Source organism: Triturus cristatus, chromosome 7 (assembly GCF_964204655.1).
Source record: "Triturus cristatus chromosome 7, aTriCri1.1, whole genome shotgun sequence".
In the NCBI taxonomy this organism is placed as follows: Eukaryota; Metazoa; Chordata; class Amphibia; order Caudata; family Salamandridae; genus Triturus; species Triturus cristatus.
The window spans coordinates 1,322,482,049-1,322,505,478 of NC_140590.1; the positions used below are offsets into that span (position 1 = coordinate 1,322,482,049).

Genomic DNA, 23,430 nt, shown 5'->3' on the forward strand with positions numbered 1-23,430 from the left:
GTTACTAGGCACCCCGGCTCAAATTAAGGTGCCCCTTTTGTCCCTGACTCACTCTCCTGCTCAGTTCTGTGGTGGCTCCCGGGGCTCTGGGGACCGCCCCTAGCTTCCTTGACCCGTAATAAATCTTCCCTCCAACAGCCTCTCTTGCAAGTCCTGTATTGTTGGTTTGTTGCCCCTGCCCCCCTTTCCACTGCCCTCCATAGTCTGTTGTGCTTCCATGGCCCTTCCTGCCTGCTCAGTGTGGTTAAATTGTTGCCTTTGCACCCTCCTACCTGCCTTCAATTTTCAGAGTCCGTGCCCCTGGCCTCTGCCTCTCAACAGTATCCTAATGAACAACTAGATTGCTAACATTCTATATTTATTACAAAAGTGTGGAACGTCTGACATGATCTTGATGTAATCAAAACTGTAATACCTAGAGCATTTCCTTTAGAAATTACATATATGAGAGGGTCTTATTGGCATCAAAATTATGGTTAGTGCTCTAAAAGACTAAAATAAGGACATATTTTCTGAGTTTTCAAATAGCGACAAAGCACTTTTAAATTATTTGTTATCTTTATGTTTTTTTATCCAGTTGAACACTTGATTAAATGTTGCACTTAGGGGAGAGGATGTGGTGTTACTTCCAGAACTGCAGACTTTGCAACTGGGGAACCAGGTTGAAGTTTCTGCTTCAGCTCGACATTCTGTGATTCTGGTCAAATCACTTAGTCTCCCCATGTCTACAACCAAAATGAATTTGTTCTTGTGTGATGTAACCAATGCTCATGTAAAGCACTCCAATACCTGACAAGTCTGCACTATATAACACTGCAAAAACACAAAATAATAAGTGTTTTGCACACTTCTGTCATTGGGCTATATTTGGGCTACATCTGGGTGATTTTGGGCTACATTTGGGCTCTTTTGTCTCCGGTGGCCATCTTGGGAGATTTATTTGTTATGAAGTTTCCTAATTTCCTCATGTACTGCAGTCTCCTCAGTAGGAAATGCTTTCAGTTTTTTACTTTTATTCCCTCATGAAGGTATTCAGATATGTCACACATTTGCCATAAATTCTTAATGTTAGCACTCTAGTTGCTCATTAGATCACTGTAGTAAAACTACTGTTCACCATGGAAGTCTGCTCCTGGTATTAAAAGTGCATGTTTCAGTCTGCATGTCAGAATTTTTTAATGAAATAGAAGAGGATTTGAGAAGTCACTCAAAATGTGCTCTCATTTTCTTTCTTCAGCATCAATCATAATTTCTATGGCAAAATGAACCCCCTCATTGTGTTCCTTTTTAAATTAAATGTTTTAAGTGTTACCAGTTTATTCCAATCAAGATGGCTTCAGGTATGCCATACTTTTGTCATAATGAAGACAGTAAGCGCTCTGGTTGTTTTTAAGAACATTCTGGGACATTCTGTCATTGGGCTATACTTGGGCTACATCTGGGTGATATTTGGGCTACATTTGGGCTCTTTTGTCTCTGGTGGCCATCTTGGGAGACTTATTTGTTATGAAGTTTCCTAATTTCCTCATTTACTGCAGTCTCCTCAGTAGGAAATACTTTCAGTTTTTTACTTTGATTCCATCAAGAAGGCATTCAGATGTGTCACACATTTGCCATAAATTCAGAATGTTAGCACTCTTTTTGCTCATTAGATCACTGTAGTAAAGCTACTGCTCACCAGGGAAAACTGCTGCTGGTATTGAAAGTGCATGTTTCAGTCTGCATGTCAGAATGTTTTAATGAAATAGAAGAGGATTTGAGAAGTCACTCAAAATGTGCCCTAATTTTTCTTTCTGCAGCACTAATCATACTTTTTATGGAGAAATGAACCCCCTCATTTTGTTCCTTTTTAAATTAAATGTTTTAAGAGTTACCACTTTAATCCAAGCAAGATGGCTTCAGGTGTGCCATACGTTTATCATAAGTAGGACTGTTAGCGCTCTAGTAGTTCTTTGGAACACTCTGGGAAGCTGCAGTAGAACACAAAGGAATCAACTGACAGTCTCTGCCCTTGTTGGATGTACATGTTTTACTGAGAATGTCAGACTTCATTCTCACATGACTGAGAAAGATAATGTGAATTTACAGAAAATAAGCTCTCAGTTTAGCTTATAGATCACCTTCCAAACCTCTGTGGTAAAAGCATGAGAAAATATTTTTCTCTCAATCATGATATCCCAGCAGAAGGCTTTTTCACATGGTGAAATCACCTTAGAACATACCACAATTCCTAAAATGAGTATGGTACCATCAACAAATGATTTATAATGTAACTAAAGTCTTAAAACCTTCTATTAACTGCAATGCTTTTTAATGAGGTGCTATCATGTATATTGGTCCCAAGATGGCTGCCAACACTTCTTGGATGAAGTGCTGACAGCCAATCAGATCTCAGGATGAGATGTGTGGTTAGGCTCCGCCCACATATATATATGCTTTTAAATGCTATTTTCTCAGGACATACTGAACAGATTTACACCAGACCTACAAAAGGCACTTCCTTGACCTGTAGACTACCTCTCTGCCAAATTTCAAGTAACTCTGTTCGGCCGTTCGGGCTGTAGCTGTGTCTAAAGGTCCTATGGAAAAATGCATGGGAAAAACGCGTTTTGGGACCCCCCTTTTTTCTCAGCCCCCGCTTGACGAATACCCCCGAGACTTTCAGGGTAGGAGCGGAGCGTAGCGCCCCACCTATTTTGAAAATTTCGCGAGGATTCGTCGACCGGCGCCAAAGTTATTCCAAATAGAATGTTGCGGATTTCCTATGGAAACAGGGTCCTAACTATAACTATCTACTGGCGACCGCCAGTAGATAATATATATATATATATATATATATATATATATCCATGGATTGCTTTAGACCTTCACAGAGTTATGGATTTTAGTTGGTAATGCTTTGCATGCTGGGACTCGTAGTTCTCCTTTCTCATTATAAGTAAGGGTTTCTAAAAATTCCAGCTGCAAAGCTTTGATGGCAAAGTTCATAGACGGTTATGAACATACCCTTAATATTATTAGGGCCATAACCATAGGACAGATACTTCTGATTTTTTTTTTTTTACTTCGCACTTGGATTTCTTGCATATAGAATTCGGAAAGGTTGAAAACCTAGCCCACCCCTGGCTCCGCCACCTAGTCCCACCCCACACTCCACCCCCCAGTCTACCGCTCCTTTTGGTGAGTACCTGCACTTATTTTTTTCCATTTAAAGCACTGACTTGGAATAAATCCAGTCTTAAACTAATCTGAACTCTGGAAACTTCTATTGCCATTTCGTTCTACTAAGAAGTTGTACTTCATTAAAGTACTCTTCGTACTTTTGTGCTGCATGGACAACTTTGTGGGAGAAAATCTCTACACCCGTATCTGGAGGTGAGACATTTTTATGTGAAGGGCACTGCTCCGACTTTACTTATCCTATGCATTAAGCGCCGTTACTTGCTCGCATCTTTTCACTGTACCGGAATTCCTCTACCCCATGGGTACTCACAAACTTTCTCTCTGGGGCCAAATTTACAGTGTGCTTTGTGGCCGAGGGGCGCACTGGTGGGGGCGGGGTCTGTGGGGGAGAGGGGCGGGGCTAGAGCCACAAACAAACTGTGACCATGAGGTTGAACACAGGTCCCTGCAGCGGACGCCTTCGTCCACTGAGCCTCCAGACCCGGCATATACACACATATATATATATATATATCTATCAAAAAGGAAGTTGGGTTACAGGTAAATTGCCCGTCGCTCAGATAATCTCAGACACTGGCCCCCACCAGTGTTATTCAAAATATTAAACACAAACACATCTGAGAAAAATAATAATCCATAAATTCAATAATCCACAGATGAATAGTCTTCTTATTCATTCATTTCATGATGTTTTTATTCTTCTTTCTCAAAAGTTCACAAAGAAATATCACAGAAAGTGCCAACACGTGTTTCGCGCCAGCTGCGCTTCTTCAGGGCTGTCATATAAACAAAATTGATACATTTAGAATTAACTAGTTCATCTTAATCTTACATGTATATACATACAATTCTAATAAATAAACGCTTATGTATTATTTGTCAAAAAATATTTATTTTTTATGTTCAGCTATAAGGGTTGGAATCGAACCACTGTTGTGATCTATATAGAAAGACACTGTTGTAGTTTATGAGCTAGTCTACATAGTTCCAGTGATATGAATTAACTGACTATCACCTCTATCTTTAGGATAACTGATACTCCAACTCCTTTCTTGCCCTGGACTACTGAGTTCGAACTTTAAAATGTATTTAGAATCTGTAAGATGTATTAACATTATATTTCCATCACTTTGGCGTTGGGAACATCTCATTAATGTAATTCCTTTATATCAAATTTGCCTTATAGCCCTGAGATAGCACTTTGAATTTTAGACTATCTATTACATTGAATATTGATCACAGTGGGATTAAATAGATTGTTAACAACCTTTCTCATAGATCGTATCCTGGAACGCTAACAGAATCATCATACAGAAAAAACTTTAATCACATCTTTGTGCGAAATAGAGTTATTAATAAGGTGAGATTATTTTTGTGAACAAACTTCTGGTGTCAATATAGATAAAAAACTTAAGCTACTAGGACCTGAATTTGCAAACCAATTAACAATGAATCACCTCTATCTTTAGGAAATACAACCAAAATATAGGGAGACCTAATCGACTGTGAAGTTCTCCTCTTAGCCATTTAGAAAAGATATCAAGAATGGAAGATGAGGTAAACTGTGCTCCTTTTTAATTTTTAATTTTAATTTTACTACTAAGGAACTGTTGAGTTTAGATGCATAAATTATTAATTTAATAAGAAAGTAGAATTAAGTGTCAGGCCTGTGTTCCTTATTTTCCTTTTTCCTTTTTCCTTTTATTCCCATGTGCACAATTTTGTATATATCTTTATTTATTCATTGAGGCAACATTACTGAAGGCTAAATTAACCTCTGTATTATTTAGAATTGTATGCATATACATGTAAGATTAAGATGGACTAGTTAATTCTAAATGTATCAATTTTGTTTATATGACTGCCCTGAAGAAGCACAGCTGGCGCGAAACACATGTTGGCACTTTCTGTGATATTTCTTTGTGAACTTTTGAGAAAGAAGAATAAAAACATCATGAAATGAATGAATAAGAAGACTATTCATCTGTGGATTATTGAATTTATGGATTATTATTTTTCTCAGATGTGTTTGTGTTTAATATTTTGAATAACACTGGTGGGGACCAGTGTCTGAGATTATCTGAGCGCCGGGCAATTTACCTGTAACCCAACTTCCTTTTTGATATATATATATATATATATATATATATATATATGTGTGTATATGCCGGGTCTGGAGGCTCAGTGGACGAAGGCGTCCGCTGCAGGGACCTGTGTTCAACCTCATGGTCACAGTTTGTTTGTGGCTCTAGCCCCGCCCCTCTCCCCCACAGACCCCGCCCCCACCAGTGCGCCCCTCGGCCACAAAGCACACTGTAAATTTGGCCCCAGAGAGAAAGTTTGTGAGTACCCATGGGGTAGAGGAATTCCGGTACAGTGAAAAGATGCGGGCAAGTAACGGCGCTTAATGCACAGGATAAGTAAAGTCGGAGCAGTGCCCTTCACATAAAAATGTCTCACCTCCAGATACGGGTGTAGAGATTTTCTCCCACAAAGTTGTCCATGCAGCACAAAAGTACGAAGAGTACTTTAATGAAGTACAACTTCTTAGTAGAACGAAATGGCAATAGAAGTTTCCAGAGTTCAGATTAGTTTAAGACTGGATTTATTCCAAGTCAGTGCTTTAAATGGAAAAAAATAAGTGCAGGTACTCACCAAAAGGAGCGGTAGACTGGGGGGTGGAGTGTGGGGTGGGACTAGGTGGCGGAGCCAGGGGTGGGCTAGGTTTTCAACCTTTCCGAATTCTATATGCAAGAAATCCAAGTGCGAAGTAAAAAAAAAAAATCAGAAGTATCTGTCCTATGGTTATGGCCCTAATAATATTAAGGGTATGTTCATAACCGTCTATGAACTTTGCCATCAAAGCTTTGCAGCTGGAATATTTAGAAACCCTTACTTATAATGAGAAAGGAGAACTACGAGTCCCAGCATGCAAAGCATTACCAACTAAAATCCATAACTCTGTGAAGGTCTAAAGCAATCCATGGAGTTGCTTGTCGCATTTGGGTTAAACATGGTTTCCCATATGAAAAAAGGGGTTTAAATGCACCAAACTTAAAAAAATTGTGTTGCCTCTAAAGTGTTTTTTTGTTTGAAGGTGATCATAAAATTGGTGGCAAGGGCAGGGATTTACATTCACGTAAAAATGCTTAATTTAAACTGCTGATGAACTAACGTTTACAGTCATTTAAAACAATGGCATGCTAAAAAGCTGTACTGCCCTGAAGAATGCACCCCACGCCCTCTCCATTAGTTTTAAGGTGGACTCTCAACTCCTACTGTGCAGGATCAAAGGGTAAGCAAAACACCCTGCCGCCCCACACTGCTGGAAGAGTTGCAGAGAAGCAGGACAAGATTGCTGTGTCCTGTTGACAAGAGCTGCTGTTCTGGCGTTCCTGTGCAAACTCAGCTCAGGATTGCTGAGCTGCTCGTGTTTAAAGTGCTGCAGATGCACACGAACATGAAGCCCAACACCTGTGTCAAGGCAAGGCCCCCATGAGTGCCGGTACTCTTCTTGTCCTAGGAGAAGTTCTGGTACTCAAGGGGCGAAAATTAAAAAGTGCCGGTACTCAGTACCAGTGGATACCGGCCCATTTAAAGCACTGTTCCAAGTAATATGAACCCCAGCAGCGGGAGTAACATCATACATGGACCAGTAAAGCCACCAGCATCAGTATATATATCAGGTGCACATTCCATACAAGTCATACAGTTCTGATTCCATTAATGTTCCAAGGAAAACTAAGAGGTACAAACTACAGTAAAGGTACACTAACCATAATACATAATATAACATGCTACGAACGATACAATAAGCTGGTTTGAAATTTTTTTATTTTAGTTTCCAGATTGACTCTGAGAAGCGGTGGGAAGATTGAAAGTGAAAGAACAGCTGACTAATTTCTAATCCTGTCTGCTATTTACTCCCATACAGACGGAGGCTCCTATTTGAACTGCACTGACCTGCTGACCGTGGGAGCTAAGGACATTGTCTCAACAGGTATCTGCGGCCCTCGAGAAGTCATGATGTCACTCAGAGGTTGCAAAAATGGTGAGCTGTGGAAGGATGCTGGAGCTTGAGGAACACGGATGTCTGGTTTTACTGTCCTCAACTTACTAAGACATGCCTCTAATGCTTACTAACCTCTTTCTTTCGCTTTAGGGAGGCACTCTGGGGGGTGGGTTTACACAAAGACCAGTTCGGAAAAAGGACTTCCGTGAATGCCATCTGCATTGGAAGCAACCATATTTAAATTCACGAACTCAGGCGTGACCAAAGAAAACTCCCCACCGTGGGTCCTTTTCTAAAACTATATCTTACCAACTGAAAAGCTACAGAAAAACAAGAGATCTGCCACATTCCACAACCAACAAAGAACTTTAATTTAGTCCATCACTGCAGGTCACAAAAATCTACATTCTATGACCTGATTTTGACATCTCACATGACAATCAGACATGTAATGAGTTTACCAAAGTTCTTAAAAGGAGATCTCTCCAACATTTCTACCACTAAACTATACCAACCCAGGACCATAATACTTTAAGAAAATATATAAGAAAGGACAACCCAGTGCAGTAACCAGCTAATGGGGGAGCTAGGTTAACTAAAGAAACACAGGCCTTCAGATCAAACTGCAAACTTGTAATGCTTGAATTGTGCAACTTGCAAACATTCAGCAAAGTTACTCATATTTAGTTTATTGTACACTAAAAATCAAAATAGAGGTCCTGCAGTTCCACCAACACTACAGTTTCTGTACTGCTCACTCCTCAGCACGTTCCCTTATCTGGAATGATAATAAGAGACAGTACTTTCCGTAGGATAAAAACGGTGGGGGTTTGATAGCTAAAAGGGGCATGGCCAAAGAAGCTTAGTTTGAAATACTTTCCAAAAGGCATGGCAGGGTACAGCTTAAAAGTCTTGTCTACTATATGGCATGCCACTTGACCAGTATTTGGATACATCTCTGAGAATTTTCTGTCACTATATACAAACAAGTCACCCAACAACGAAAGTGCGCCAAAAACAAGTCCAAACTGTTGGCTTGCCAATGCTTGTAGGCAGTATCAGTAAAATGAGTAACACAATGGATTTGTTGTGCTAAAGTAGAATTGGAAATCATTCAAGTCTGAAAATATTAAACTGTGAATTAATCATTTTTAGATATGTAGCAGGGGTAGTTGTTTTCTGATTGTCTCAATCCCTCCTTAATTCCCCTTAATTCCAATTTTCTCTGCAGTTTCTTGCTCTTCTCTTCATGTCCTTTTTGTTCCCACACCTTTCTGAAATGCTTCATTTGCATATTTCACAAGTGATCTCCTTCCTCTTCTTTAGTAACTATTCACTGTCCCCTTGCTAATACTTCCTTTCAACATCTCCCTTTTGCCATGACATACTCTCTTTTTTGACACACACAGAAACCCTCTCTCTCTTCCTCTCTCCTCACCTGAAAAACACAGAATTTTCATTTATTTTCATCCTCTCAATATGTTGCCGGCTGTGTAACTACTTCACACACTTTCACATATAATGGTAATTATAATGGGAACATATTTGACAAATGCTCTGTGCCCTTTCCAGAGAGACTAAAGACTGATTGAGGAGCATTTAGACTGAAAAACTTTATGGCCCACTGACAGGTGCTTTAAGAGACAGTATGTTACCTTTACTTATCAGGCCCTGCATCGGGAGCACTTACACTAAGGGTGTTACATCAGGAGTGTTTACATAGCAGGTAATTTTAAGTATTCTACTATGCTGTGTTTTTATTTTACTTGGCATGCAAGTTTGTGTTAAATGTCCTAATCATATATATATATATATATATATATATATATATATATATCCAAAAACACGCCCTCCAAAGGAAAAGAGCAGAGGCCACTCTGGGGACTGAACAGAAACAACTTTAATGGAACAGATGCGGCATGATGCATTTCGGCCTTGTCCGGCCTTCCTCAGATGCCTTAATGACAGGAGGCGTTGAAAAACCTTGAGTTTTAAATGTCCTGCAACATCCTCGTTGGTGGGGACCCGCTCCGCCCCCTCACCTCGTGCTCACTCACCAATCCGTAATTCATATGAACTACAGGTCCCAGAATTCCTTGATGGTCCAGGTAGAGGTGCTGTGGAGGGGAAAATTTCAGTCCAAGTGGAATCGCGGGGTACAGGACATGCAAGGTGAATCAAACATGCCAATTTCCTGTAAGTAATTTCCCAGGCGTCTCCTCCGATCCCCAACACCGCTTCAGCCCCACACAGCAGGCACCAGTTTCGACGGAGGCAGGAGTGACAATGCAACCCGCCCTACGTATCACCGCCTTTTGTGTCCTGATGAAAGAGGCGTGCCACGGACTTTCCGATACCTCGGAACCCCAAGCTATATATATTCACAGAAAAAAACATAGGTTTCAGGGGTGTTATAGTTAGCTGGCAATTTCACTCCTACAAAACGATAGAAATTCCTCCGTTATAGTTAGTTCTGCTAACTATAACTCGCGCGCCCGCAATGCACTGCTGATAATGTGATATATTGCATCATTCATGACATGGTCAGTGACATCACTGATGACATATCAAATGACATCACTGATGACATCACTGATGACATCACTGATGACATCATCCAGTGAATGTGGTTTAGTTTGAAATTTAAATATGTATTATATATATACCAATCTGTTTTGAAGATTGAGTGGATATATAACTGTCTGGAAGGAGGATTTAGTAGCTGTCTTACTGTCTGTTTAAGTGAGTAATTAAAAGTGCCTCACTTAATACATGGATTAGTAACTAAACTATGTGAATGTGTGCATCACTGTCTCTGTTGTTGTAACATGCTGCATCAGTTGGTCACTAACTACATGAGTGTGTATATTAGTTATTGATTAGTTGGGTGAGTATTTGTATGGGACACTGAGTTTGTGTGTGTTTGGATGGTGTGTGTGTAACTCTATACATAGATGTGTGAATGGTTGATTGACTAGGTGTATAGGTGTAAGAGTGCATGTGGAAACAGTTGCTTGGGTGAATGAGTGTATTTATTTGTATGTTGGTGAGTGAATATATGTTTTAGCTGTACATCTTCAACAAAGTAAAAAAATAAAAGGCATTGTAAGTGAGAGTTGGTGTATATAAATAAGTATGTGTAGGAGTCAGTGATTGTGAGAGTAACTATATGAATGAGTGTATAATTGTAATGGTGATTTTTTTAACATATTAACTATGAGTTACTATGTGTTTGAATAAATGAGGTGTTGTTGGATAATTGTGTAAGTGAGTAAAGGTAAGTATGATTCATTTTTTTCATGGGTGAGTAGGATGACTGCATCACCGACTAAGATGACTGCTGATGTGTCAATGTCTATATATGTGTATAAGTGCATTTGATAGTATTTTATTAATTAGTGACTGCATGTATAAATGATTCTGTTGTTGAATGGGTAGTTGTGTGTGTAGACTTAGCAATCAGTGAGTCGGTATGTAGTAACTGGTATTGGTGTGTCAATGGTTTCAAATATGGTACAATGTATTTTACAGTGAGTGATGAAAGGTTATACTGCTGTATGATGAGGTGTATCAGATTGTCACGTGGATGATGTCATCAGTGATGTCATTTGAGATGTCATCAGTAATGTCATCAGTGATGTCACTGACCATGTCATGAATGATGCAATATGTGACATCATCAGCAGTGCATTGCGGGCGCGCGAGTTATAGTTAGCAGAACTAACTATACGGAGGAATTTCTATGGTTTTGTACGAGTGAAATGGCCAGCTAACCATAACACCCCTGAAACCTATGCTTTTTTCTGTGAATTTCAAAGGTTTTTTAAATGCTAATTTCTAACTATAACGTCTCAGAAACCTATGTTTTTTTCAGCGAATTTCAAAGCTTTTTTAAATGCTAATTTATAACTATAACGTCTCTGAAACCTATGGTTTTTTTTCAGTGAATTTCAAAGGGTTTTTAAATGCTAATTTTTAAGTGTGATAGTAGTTATACCTATTTTTTTGTCCTGATTTTCTAGTGTTTTAACTGTTTATTTATAATTTTTTTATTCATTAAATAACATTATATATTTTTCTGAAAATTGCAAAAAAAATCAAAAATAATCAAACTGAAATATTGATTAATTTTCTTGTTTTCATTTTTTATTTTAATATATTTATATAATTTTCTTTAAACACAAAATTCCATTTTTTTTTCGGAGTCGCGCACTCAAAGCGTACACATCACGGTGGGTGCGCGCATTCTAGCTGCCATTTTAGAAAAGTCGTGAAGGATCAGCGTACGGTGTGCGACGGCTGGGTGTTTTTCAGTTACATCATATACATTTAATATTACGTGATGTGCGCGATTGGTATGCGACCAGTCCGCGACTCCTGTTCCCGTGCATTCACAACACATGCACATTACGGTACGAGATGCGTGCGCAGTTGTGGGTCCCGCGTGACGTCCTATACGTGCTGGGTGCGTGACTCCTGCAAAAAAAATGTATGTTCCAAAATGATATGTATGTGTCTTTAATATACATATTAGGGCAAGAGATTATCTAAGATATTAATAAAAATAACATATTTGTACTTATAATAAACTTATATTATTTTTAAATATATTTTCGCGAAGTCGGGTACGTGCATCGTGAGTGCAGAGAACCAGGTCAGCAGAGCTGCTGAAGAGCCAGAGAAACCAGGTCAGCAGAGCCGTTGTAGAGCCAGAGAACCAGGTCAGCAGAGCTGCTCTAGAGCCTAAGAAGCAGGTCAGCAGAGCTGCTCTAGAACCAGAGACCCAGGTCAGCAGAGCTGCTCTAGAGCCAGAGACCCAGGTCAGCAGAGCCGCTCTAGGGGCTGAGAACCAGGTCAGCAGAGCTGCTGTAGAGCCAGAGAAACAAGGTCTGCAGAGCTGCTTTAGAGGGAGAGAACCAGGTCAGCAGAACTGCTTTAGAGCCAGAGAACTAGGTCAGCAGACCTGCTCTAGAGCCAGAGAACCAGGTCAGCAGAGCTGCTTTAGAGCCATAGAACCAGGTCAGCAGAGCTGCTCTGCTCTAGAGGCAGAGAATCAGGTCAGCAGAACTGCTTTAGAGCCAGAGAACCAGGTCAGCAGAGCTCTTTAGAGGGGGAGAACCAGGTACGCAGAGCTGCTTTAGAGACAGAGAACCAGGTACGCAGAGCTGCTCTAGAGACAGAGAACCAGGTCAGCAGAGCTGCTTTAGAGCCAGAGAACCAGGTCAGCAGAGCTGCTTTAGAGCCATAGAACCAGGTCAGCAGAGCTGCTTTAGAGCCAGAGAACCAGGTCAGCAGAGCTACTCTAGAGGCAGCTTACCAGGTCAGCAGAGCTGCTTTAGAGGGAGAGAACAAGGTCAGCAGAGCTGCTTTAGAGCCAGAGAACCAGGTCAGCAGAGCTGCTCTAGAGCCAGAGAAACCAGGTCAGCAGAGCTGCTTTAGAGGGAGAGAACCAGGTCAGCAGAGCTGCTCTAGAGCCAGAGAACCAGGTCAGCAGAGCTGCTTTAGAGCCATAGAACCAGGTCAGCAGAGCTGCTCTAGAGGCTGATAACCAGGTCAGCAGAGCTGCTTTAGAGCCAGAGAACAAGGTCAGCAGAGCTGCTCTAGAGCCTGAGAACCAGGTCAGCAGAGCTGCTTTAGAGCCATAGAACCAGGTCAGCAGAGCTGCTTTAGAGCCAGAGAACAAGGTCAGTAGAGCTGATTTAGAGGGAGGGAACCAGGTCAGCAGAGCTGCTTTAGAGCCAGAGAACAAGGTCAGCAGAGCTGCTCTAGAGCCTGAGAACCAGGTCAGCAGAGCTGCTTTAGAGCCATAGAACCAGGTCAGCAGAGCTGCTTTAGAGCCAGAGAACCAGGTCAGCAGAGCTGCTCTAGAGCCTAAGTACCGGGTCAGCAGAGCTGCAGTAGAGCCAAAGAAACCAGGTCAGTAGAGCTGCATTAGAGCGAGAGAACCAGGTCAGCAGAGCTGCTTTAGAGGGAGAGAACCAGGTCAGCAGAGCTGCTTTAGAGCCAAGGGACCAGGTCAGCAGAGGCACTCTAGAGCCAGAGAACCAGGTCAGCAGAACTGCTTTAGAGCCATAGAACCGGGTCAGCAGAGCTGCTTTAGAGCCAGAGAACCAGGTCAGCAGAGCTGTTATAGAGCCAGAGAACCAGGTCAGCAGAGCTGCTCTAGAGCCGAAGAACTAGGTCAGCAGAGCTGCTCTAGAGCCAGAGAACCAGGTCAGCAGAGCTGCTTTAGAGCCAGAGAACCAGGTCAGCAGAGCTGGTTTAGAGCCAGAGAACCAGGTCAGCAGAGCTGCTCTAGAGCCAGAGAACGAAGTCAGCAGAGCTGCTTTTGAGCCATAGAATCAGGTCAGCGGAGCTGCTTTAGAGCCAGAGAACCAGGTCAGCAGAGCTGCTCTAGAGCCCAAGAACCTGGTCAGCAGAGCTGCTCTAGAGCCAGAGAACCGGGTCAGCAGAGCTGCTGTAGAGCCAGAGAGACCAGGTCAGTAGAGCTGCTCTAGAGCCATAGAACCGGGCCAGCAGAGCTGCTTTAGAGCCAGAGAACCAGGTCAGCAGAGCTGTTGTAGAGCCAGAGAACCAGATCAGCAGTGCTGCTCTGTAGCCTAAGAACTAGGTCAGCAGAACTGCTTTAGAACCATAGAACCAGGTAAGCAGAGCTGCTCTAGAGACAGAGAACCAGGTCAGCAGAGCTGCTTTAGAGCCAGACAACCAGGTCAGCAGAGCTGCTTTAGAGCCATAGAACCAGGTCAGCAGAGCTGCTTTAGAGCCAGAGAACCAGGTCAGCAGAGCTACTCTAGAGGCAGCTTACCAGGTCAGCAGAGCTGCTTTAGAGGAAGAGAACCAGGTCAGCAGAGCTGCTTTAGAGCCAGAGAACCAGGTCAGCAGAGCTGCTCTAGAGCCAGAGAAACCAGGTCAGCAGAGCTGCTTTAGAGGGAGAGAACCAGATCAGCAGAGCTGCTTTAGAGCCAGAGAACCAGGTCAGCAGAGCTGCTCTAGAGCCAGAGAACCAGGTCAGCAGAGCTACTTTAGAGCCATAGAACCAGGTCAGCAGAGCTGCTCTAGAGGCAGATAACCAGGTCAGTAGAGCTGATTTAGAGGGAGGGAACCAGGTCAGCAGAGCTGCTTTAGAGCCAGAGAACAAGGTCAGCAGAGCTGCTCTAGAGCCTGAGAACCAGGTCAGCAGAGCTGCTTTAGAGCCATAGAACCAGGTCAGCAGAGCTGCTTTAGAGCCAGAGCACCAGGTCAGCAGAGCTGCTCTAGAGCCGAAGAACCGGGTCAGCAGAGCTGCTCTAGAGCCAGAGAACCAGGTCAGCAGAGCTGCTCTAGAGCCGAAGAACCGGGTCAGCAGAGCTGCTGTAGAGGCAGAGAAACCAGGTCAGTAGAGCTGCATTAGAGCGAGAGAACCAGGTCAGCAGAGCTGCATTAGAGGGAGAGTACCAGGTCAGCAGAGCTGCTTTAGAGGGAGAGAACCAGGTCAGCAGAGCTGCTTTAGAGCCAAGGGACCAGGTCAGCAGAGCCGCTCTAGAGCCAGAGAACCAGGTCAGCAGAACTGCTTTAGAGCCATAGAACCGGGTCAGCAGAGCTGCTTTAGAGCCAGAGAACCAGGTCAGCAGAGCTGTTATAGAGCCAGAGAACCAGGTCAGCAGAGCTGCTCTAGAGCCTAAGAACTAGGTCAGCAGAGCTGCTCAAGAGCCAGAGAACCAGGTCAGCAGAGCTGCTCAAGAGCCAGAGAACCAAGTCAGCAGAGCTGCTTTAGAGCCATAGAACCAGGTCAGCGGAGCTGCTTTAGAGCCTAAGAACCTGGTCAGCAGAGCTGCTCTAGAGCCAGAGAACCGGGTCAGCAGAGCTGCTGTAGAGCCAGAGAGACCAGGTCAGTAGAGCTGCTTTAGAGGGAGAGAACCAGGTCAGCAGAGCTGCTCTAGAGGGAGAGAATCAGGTCAGCAGAGCTGCTCTAGAGCCAGAGACCATGTCAGCAGAACTGCTTTAGAGCCATAGAACCGGGCCAGCAGAGCTGCTTTAGAGCCAGAGAACCAGGTCAGCAGAGCTGTTGTAGAGCCAGAGAACCAGACCAGCAGTGCTGCTCTGTAGCCTAAGAACTAGGTCAGCAGAACTGCTTTAGAGCCATAGAACCAGGTAAGCAGAGCTGCTCTAGAGACAGAGAACCAGGTCAGCAGAGCTGCTTTAGAGCCAGACAACCAGGTCAGCAGAGCTGCTTTAGAGCCATAGAACCAGGTCAGCAGAGCTGCTTTAGAGCCAGAGAACCAGGTCAGCAGAGCTACTCTAGAGGCAGCTTACCAGGTCAGCAGAGCTGCTTTAGAGGAAGAGAACCAGGTCAGCAGAGTTGCTTTAGAGCCAGAAAAGCAGGTCAGCAGAGCTGCTCTAGAGCCAGAGAAACCAGGTCAGCAGAGCTGCTTTAGAGGGAGAGAACCAGGTCAGCAGAGCTGCTTTAGAGCCAGAGAACCAGGTCAGCAGAGCTGCTCTAGAGGCAGATAACCAGGTCAGTAGAGCTGATTTAGAGGGAGAGAACCAGGTCAGCAGAGCTGCTTTAGAGCCAGAGAACAAGGTCAGCAGAGCTGCTCTAGAGCCTGAGAACCAGATCAGCAGTGCTGCTTTAGAGCCATAGAACCAGGTCAGCAGAGCTGCTTTAGAGCCAGAGCACCAGGTCAGCAGAGCTGCTCTAGAGCCGAAGAACCGGGTCAGCAGAGCTGCTCTAGAGCCAGAGAATCAGGTCAGCAGAGCTGCTGTAGAGCCAGAGAAACCAGGTCAGTAGAGCTGCATTAGAGCGAGAGAACCAGGTCAGCAGAGCTGCTCTAGAGGGAGAGAACCAGGTCAGCAGAGCTGCTCTAGAGCCAGAGACCATGTCAGCAGAACTGCTTTAGAGCCATAGAACCGGGTCAGCAGAGCTGCTTTAGAGCCAGAGAACCAGGTCAGCAGAGCTGTTGTAGAGCCAGAGAACCAGATCAGCAGTGCTGCTCTGCAGTCTAAGAACTAGATCAGCAGAGCTGCTCTAGAGCCATAGAACCAGGTCATCAGACCTGCTGTAGAGCCAGAGAAATCAGGTCAGGAGAGCTGCTTTAGAGGGAGAGAACCAGGTCAGCAGAGCTGCTTTAGAGCCAGAGAACCAGGTCAGCAGAGCTGCTCTAGCTGACACTGACTGACTGACACTGACTGATTGACACTGACTGACACTGACACTGACTGACACTGACACTGACTGACACTGACACAGATTGACTGACACTGATTGACTGACACTGATTGACTGAAACTGACTGACTGACACTGACGGACTACTCTCTACTACTCTACTACTCACTCTCTACTACTCTCTACTACTCTCTCTCTACTACTCTCTCTACTACTCACTCTCTACTACTCTCTCTCTACTACTCACTCTCTACTACTCTCTACCACTCACTCTCTACTACTCACTCTCTACCACTCTCTACTACTCACTCTCTACTACTCTCTCTCTCTACTACTCACTCTCTACTACTCGCTACTATTCACTCTCTACTACTCTCTACTACTCTCTACCACTACCACTCACTCACTACTACTCACTCTCAACTACTCTCTACTCTCTACTACTCACTCTCTACTACTCTCTACTCTCTCTCTACTACTCACTCTCTACTACTCTCTACTACTCAGTCTCTACTACTCAATCGCTACTACTCTCTTCTACTCACTGTCTACTACTCACTCTACTACTCTCTACTACTCTCCCTCTACTACTCTCTACTATTCACTCTCTACTACTCACTCTCTACTACTCACTCTACTACTCTCTTCCACTCACTCTCTACTATTCTCTACTACTCACTCTACTACTCTCTACTACTCTCTACCACTCACTCTACTACTCTACTACTCACTCTCTACTACTCTCTCTCTACTACTCACTCTCTTCTACTCACTCTACTACTCTGTACTACTCACTCTGTACTACTTTCTCTCTACTACTCTCTCTACTACTCACTCTCTATTACTCACTCTCTATTACTCACTCTCTACTACTCACTCTCTACTACTCACTCTCCACTACTCACTCTCTACTACTCGTTCTCAGCTGTTCTCTACTACTCATTCTACTACTCACTTTACTACTCTCTCTTACTCTCTCTACTTCTCACTCTCTACTACTCTCTCTACTACTCACTCTCTACTACTCACACTCTACTACACACTCTCTACTACTCGTTCTCTACTACTCTAGTACTCACTCTACTTCTCTACTACCTCTACTACTCACTCTACTACCTACTCTCTACAGCTCACTACTACTCCACAATACTCACTCTCTACTACTCTCTCTCTACTAACTCTCTACTACTCACTCTCTATTACTCACTCTCTACTACTCACTCTCTACTACTCTCTACTACTCTCTACTACTCATTCTCTACTACTCTCTCTACTACTCACTCTCTACTACTCACTCTCTACTACACACTCTCTACTACTTGCTCTCTACTACTCGCTCTCTACTACTCTCTAGTACTCACTCCACTACTCTCTACTGCTCTCTACTACTCCCTCTACTACCTACTCACTACAACTCTCTACTACTCCACTACTCTCTAATACTCACTCTATACTACTCACTCTCTACTACTCTACTACTCTCTACTACTCTCTCTCTCTACTATCTCTCTACTACTCACTCTCTACTACTCACTCGCTACTACTCTCTACTAGTCACTCTCTACTACTCTCTCTCTACTACTCTCTACTACTCACTCTCTACTACTCACTCTACTACTCACTCTCTACTACTCACTCTCCACTACTCTCTACTACTCACTCTCTACTACTCTCTCTCTACTACTCCATACTACTCACTCTACTACTCACTCTCAACTACTCTCTAATACTCTTTCTCTCTGCTACTCACTCTCTACTACTCACTCTCTACTACTCACTTTCTACTACTCACTCTCTACTACTCACTCTCTACTACTATCTACTAACTCTCTACTACTCACTCTACTACTCATGCTCTACTACTCTCTACTACTCACTCTCTACTACACACTCTCTAATACTCTCTTCTACTCACTCTCTACTACTCACTCTACTACTCTCTACTACTCACTCTCTGATACTCTCTCTACTACTTGATCTCTACTACTCGCTCTCTACTACTCTCTAGTAGTCACTCTAATACTCACTCTACTACATACTCTCTACAACTCACTACTACTCCACTATTCTCTAATATTCACTCTCTACTACTCTCTACTACTCTCTACTACTCACTCTCTACTACTCACTCTCTACTACTCTACTACTCTCTCTTACTCTCTCTACTTCTCACTCTCTACTACTCTCTCTACTACTCACTCTCTACTACTCACACTCTGCTACACACTCTCTACTACTTGCTCTCTACTACTCGCTCTCTACTACACTAATACTCACTCTCTACTACTCTACTACTCTACTACTCTCTACTACTGTCTCTCTACTAACTCTCTACTACTCACTCTCTACTACTCACTCTCTACTACTCTCTTCTACTCACTCTCTACTACTCTCTCTCTACTACTCTACTACTCACTCTCTACTACTCTCTCTACTTCTCACTCTCTACTACTCTCTCTACTACTCACTCTCTACTACTCACTCTCTACTACACACTCTACTACTTGCTCTCTACTACTCGCTCTCTACTACTCTCTAGTACTCACTCTACTACTCTCTACTACTCTCTACTACTCACTCTACTACCTACTCTCTACAACTCACTACTACTCCACTACACTCTCCTACTCACGCTCTACTACTCTCTCTACTACTCTCTCTACTACTCTCTCTACTCACTCTCTACTACTAACTCTCTACTACTCACTCGCTACTACTCTCTACTAGTCACTCTCTACTACTCTCTCTCTAATACTCTCTACTACTCACTCTACTACTCACTCTACTACTCACTCTCTACTACTCACTTCCTACTACTCTACTACTCTCTACTACTCTCTCTCTACTAACTCTCTACTACTCACTCGCTACTACTCTCTACTAGTCACTCTCTACTACTCTCTCTCTACTACTCTCTACTACTCACTCTCTACTACTCACTCTAATACTCACTCTACTACTCACTCTACTACTCACTCTCTGCTACTCACTCTCCACTACTCTCTACTACTCTCTCTCTACTACTCCATACTACTCACTCTACTATTCACTCTCAACCACTCTCTAATACTCTCTCTCTGCTACTCACTCTCTACTATTCTTTAGTACTCACTCTCTACTCTCTAATACTCACTCTATACTACTCACTCTCTACTACTCCATACTACTCACTCTACTATTCACTCTCAACCACTCTCTAATACTCTCTCTCTGCTACTCACTCTCTACTATTCTTTAGTACTCACTCCACTACTCTCTAATACTCACTCTATACTACTCACTCTCTACTACTCTACTACTCTCTACTACTCTCTCTCTCTACTATCTCTCTACTACTCACTCTCTACTACTCACTCGCTACTACTCTCTACTAGTCACTCTCTACTACTCTCTCTCTACTACTCTCTACTACTCACTCTCTACTACTCACTCTACTACTCACTCTCTACTACTCACTCTCCACTACTCTCTACTACTCACTCTCTACTACTCTCTCTCTACTACTCCATACTACTCACTCTACTACTCACTCTCAACTACTCTCTAATACTCTTTCTCTCTGCTACTCACTCTCTACTACTCACTCTCTACTACTCACTTTCTACTACTCACTCTCTACTACTCACTCTCTACTACTATCTACTAACTCTCTACTACTCACTCTACTACTCATGCTCTACTACTCTCTACTACTCACTCTCTACTACACACTCTCTAATACTCTCTTCTACTCACTCTCTACTACTCACTCTACTACTCTCTACTACTCACTCTCTGATACTCTCTCTACTACTTGATCTCTACTACTCGCTCTCTACTACTCTCTAGTAGTCACTCTAATACTCACTCTACTACATACTCTCTACAACTCACTACTACTCCACTATTCTCTAATATTCACTCTCTACTACTCTCTACTACTCTCTACTACTCACTCTCTACTACTCACTCTCTACTACTCTACTACTCTCTCTTACTCTCTCTACTTCTCACTCTCTACTACTCTCTCTACTACTCACTCTCTACTACTCACACTCTGCTACACACTCTCTACTACTTGCTCTCTACTACTCGCTCTCTACTACACTAATACTCACTCTCTACTACTCTACTACTCTCTACTACTGTCTCTCTACTAACTCTCTACTACTCACTCTCTACTACTCACTCTCTACTACTCTCTTCTACTCACTCTCTACTACTCTCTCTCTACTACTCTACTACTCACTCTCTACTACTCTCTCTACTTCTCACTCTCTACTACTCTCTCTACTACTCACTCTCTACTACTCACTCTCTACTACACACTCTCTACTACTTGCTCCCTACTACTTGCTCTCTACTACACTACAGTACTCACTCTACTACTCTCTACTACTCTTTACTACTCACTCTACTACCTACTCTCTACAACTCACTACTACTCCACTACACTCTCCTACTCACGCTCTACTACTCTCTCTACTACTCTCTCTACTACTCTCTCTACTCACTCTCTACTACTAACTCTCTACTACTCACTCGCTACTACTCTCTACTAGTCACTCTCTACTACTCTCTACTAGTCACTCTCTACTACTCTCTCTCTAATACTCTCTACTACTCACTCTACTACTCACTCTACTACTCACTCTCTACTACTCACTTCCTACTACTCTACTACTCTCTACTACTCTCTCTCTACTAACTCTCTACTACTCACTCGCTACTACTCTCTACTAGTCACTCTCTACTACTCTCTCTCTACTACTCTCTACTACTCACTCTCTACTACTCACTCTAATACTCACTCTACTACTCACTCTACTACTCACTCTCTGCTACTCACTCTCCACTACTCTCTACTACTCTCTCTCTACTACTCCATACTACTCACTCTACTATTCACTCTCAACCACTCTCTAATACTCTCTCTCTGCTACTCACTCTCTACTATTCTTTAGTACTCACTCTCTACTACTCACTCTCCACTACTCACTTTCTACTACTCACTCTCTACTACTCACTCTCTACTACTCTCTACTAACTCTCTACTACTCACTCTACTACTCACGCTCTACTACTCTTTACTACTCACTCTCTAATACTCACTCTCTAATACTCTCTTCTACTCACTCTCCACTACTCACTCTACTACTCTCTACTACTCACTCTCTGCTACTCTCTCTACTAAACACTCTCTACTACTCACTACTTCTCCACTATTCTCTAATACTCACTCTCTACTACTCTCTCTCTACTAACTCTCTACTACTCACTCTCTACTACTCACTCTCTACTACTCACTCTCTACTACACTACTACATTCTCTTACTCTCTCTACTTCTCACTCTCTACTACTCTCTCTACTACTCACTCTCTACTACTCACACTCTGCTACACACTCTCTACTACTTGCTCTCTACTACTCGCTCTCTACTACTCTCTAATACTCACTCTCTACTACTCTCTACTACTGTCTCTCTACTAACTCTCTACTACTCACTCTCTACTACTCACTCTCTACTACTCTCTTCTACTCACTCTCTACTACTCTCTCTCTACTACTCTACTACTCACTCTCTACTACTCTCTACTTCTCACTCTCTACTACTCACTCTCTACTACTCACTCTCTACTACTCACTCTCTACTACACACTCTCTACTACTTGCTCTCTACTACTCGCTCTCTACTACTCTCTAGTACTCACTCTACTACTCTCTACTACTCTCTACTACTCACTCTACTACCTACTCTCTACATCTCTCTACTACTCCACTACTCTCTAATACTCACTCTCTACTACTCACTTCCTACTACTCTACTACTCTCTACTACTCTCTCTCTACTAACTCTACTGCTCACTCTCTACTACTCTCTACTACTCACTCTCTACTACTCTCTACTACTCACTCTCTACTTCTCTCTCTCTACTACTCTCAACTACTCACTCTCTACTACTCACTTTCTACTACTCACTCTCTACTACTCACTCTCTACTACTGTCTACTAACTCTCTACTTCTCACTCTCTACTACTCTCTACTACTCACTCTCTACTACTCACTCTCTAATACTCTCTACTACTCACTCTCTACTACTCACTCTACTACTCTCTACTACTTACTCTCTGCTACTCTCTCTACTACTCACACTCTACTACACACTCTCTACTACTTGATCTCTACTCCTCGCTCTCTACTACTCTCTAGTACTCACTCTACTACTCTCTCTCTACTAACTCTCTACTACTCACTCTCTACTACTCTCTACTACTCACTCTCTACTACTCTACTATTCTCTCTTACTCTCTCTACTTCTCACTCTCTACTACTCTCTCTACTACTCACTCTCTACTACTCACACTCTGCTACACACTCTCTACTACTTGCTCCCTACTACTCGCTCTCTACTACTCTCTAATACTCACTCTCTACTACTCTACTACTCTCTACTACTCTCTCTCTACTAACTCTCTACTCACTCTCTACTACTCACTCTCTACTACTCACTCTCTACTACTCACTCTCTACTACTCTCTACTACTCACTCTCTACTACTCTCTCTCTACTACTCTACTACTCACTCTCTACTACTCTCTCTACTTCTCACTCTCCACTACTCTCTACTGCTCACTCTACTACTCACTCTCTACTACACACTCTCTACTACTTGCTCTCTACTACTCGCTCTCTACTACTCTCTAGTACTCATTTTACTACTCTCTACTACTCACTCTACTACCTACTCTCTACAACTCTCTACTACTCCACTTCTCTCGAATACTCGCTCTCTACTACTCTCTAGTACTCACTCTACTACTCTCTACTACTCTCTCTACTAACTCTCTACTACTCACTCTCTACTACTCTCTACTACTCACTCTCTACTACTCACTCTCTACTACTCTACTATTCTCTCTTACTCTCTCTACTTCTCACTCTCTACTACTCTCTCTACTACTCACTCTCTACTACTCACACTCTGCTACACACTCTCTACTACTTGCTTTCTCTCCTACTCGCTCTCTACTACTCCCTAATACTCACTCTCTACTGCTCTACTACTCTCTACTACTCTCTCTCTACTAACTCTCTACTCACTCTCTACT

General features: G+C 42.9%; 1 protein-coding gene across 4 annotated transcripts in view; it reads left to right on the forward strand.

Annotated features, from left to right (window-relative positions):
* The window catches only part of LOC146811957 (uncharacterized), a 1,438,216-nt gene that overhangs the window by 846,394 nt on the left and 568,392 nt on the right, over nucleotides 1–23,430 (forward strand). For all 4 annotated transcript variants that reach the window (XM_085618932.1, XM_085618933.1, XM_085618934.1 and 1 more), the window contains one exon: nucleotides 7,118–7,234. In XM_085618932.1, the coding sequence (XP_085475058.1) occupies nucleotides 7,118–7,234 (117 nt within the window). The remainder of the gene's footprint in view (nucleotides 1–7,117; nucleotides 7,235–23,430) is intronic.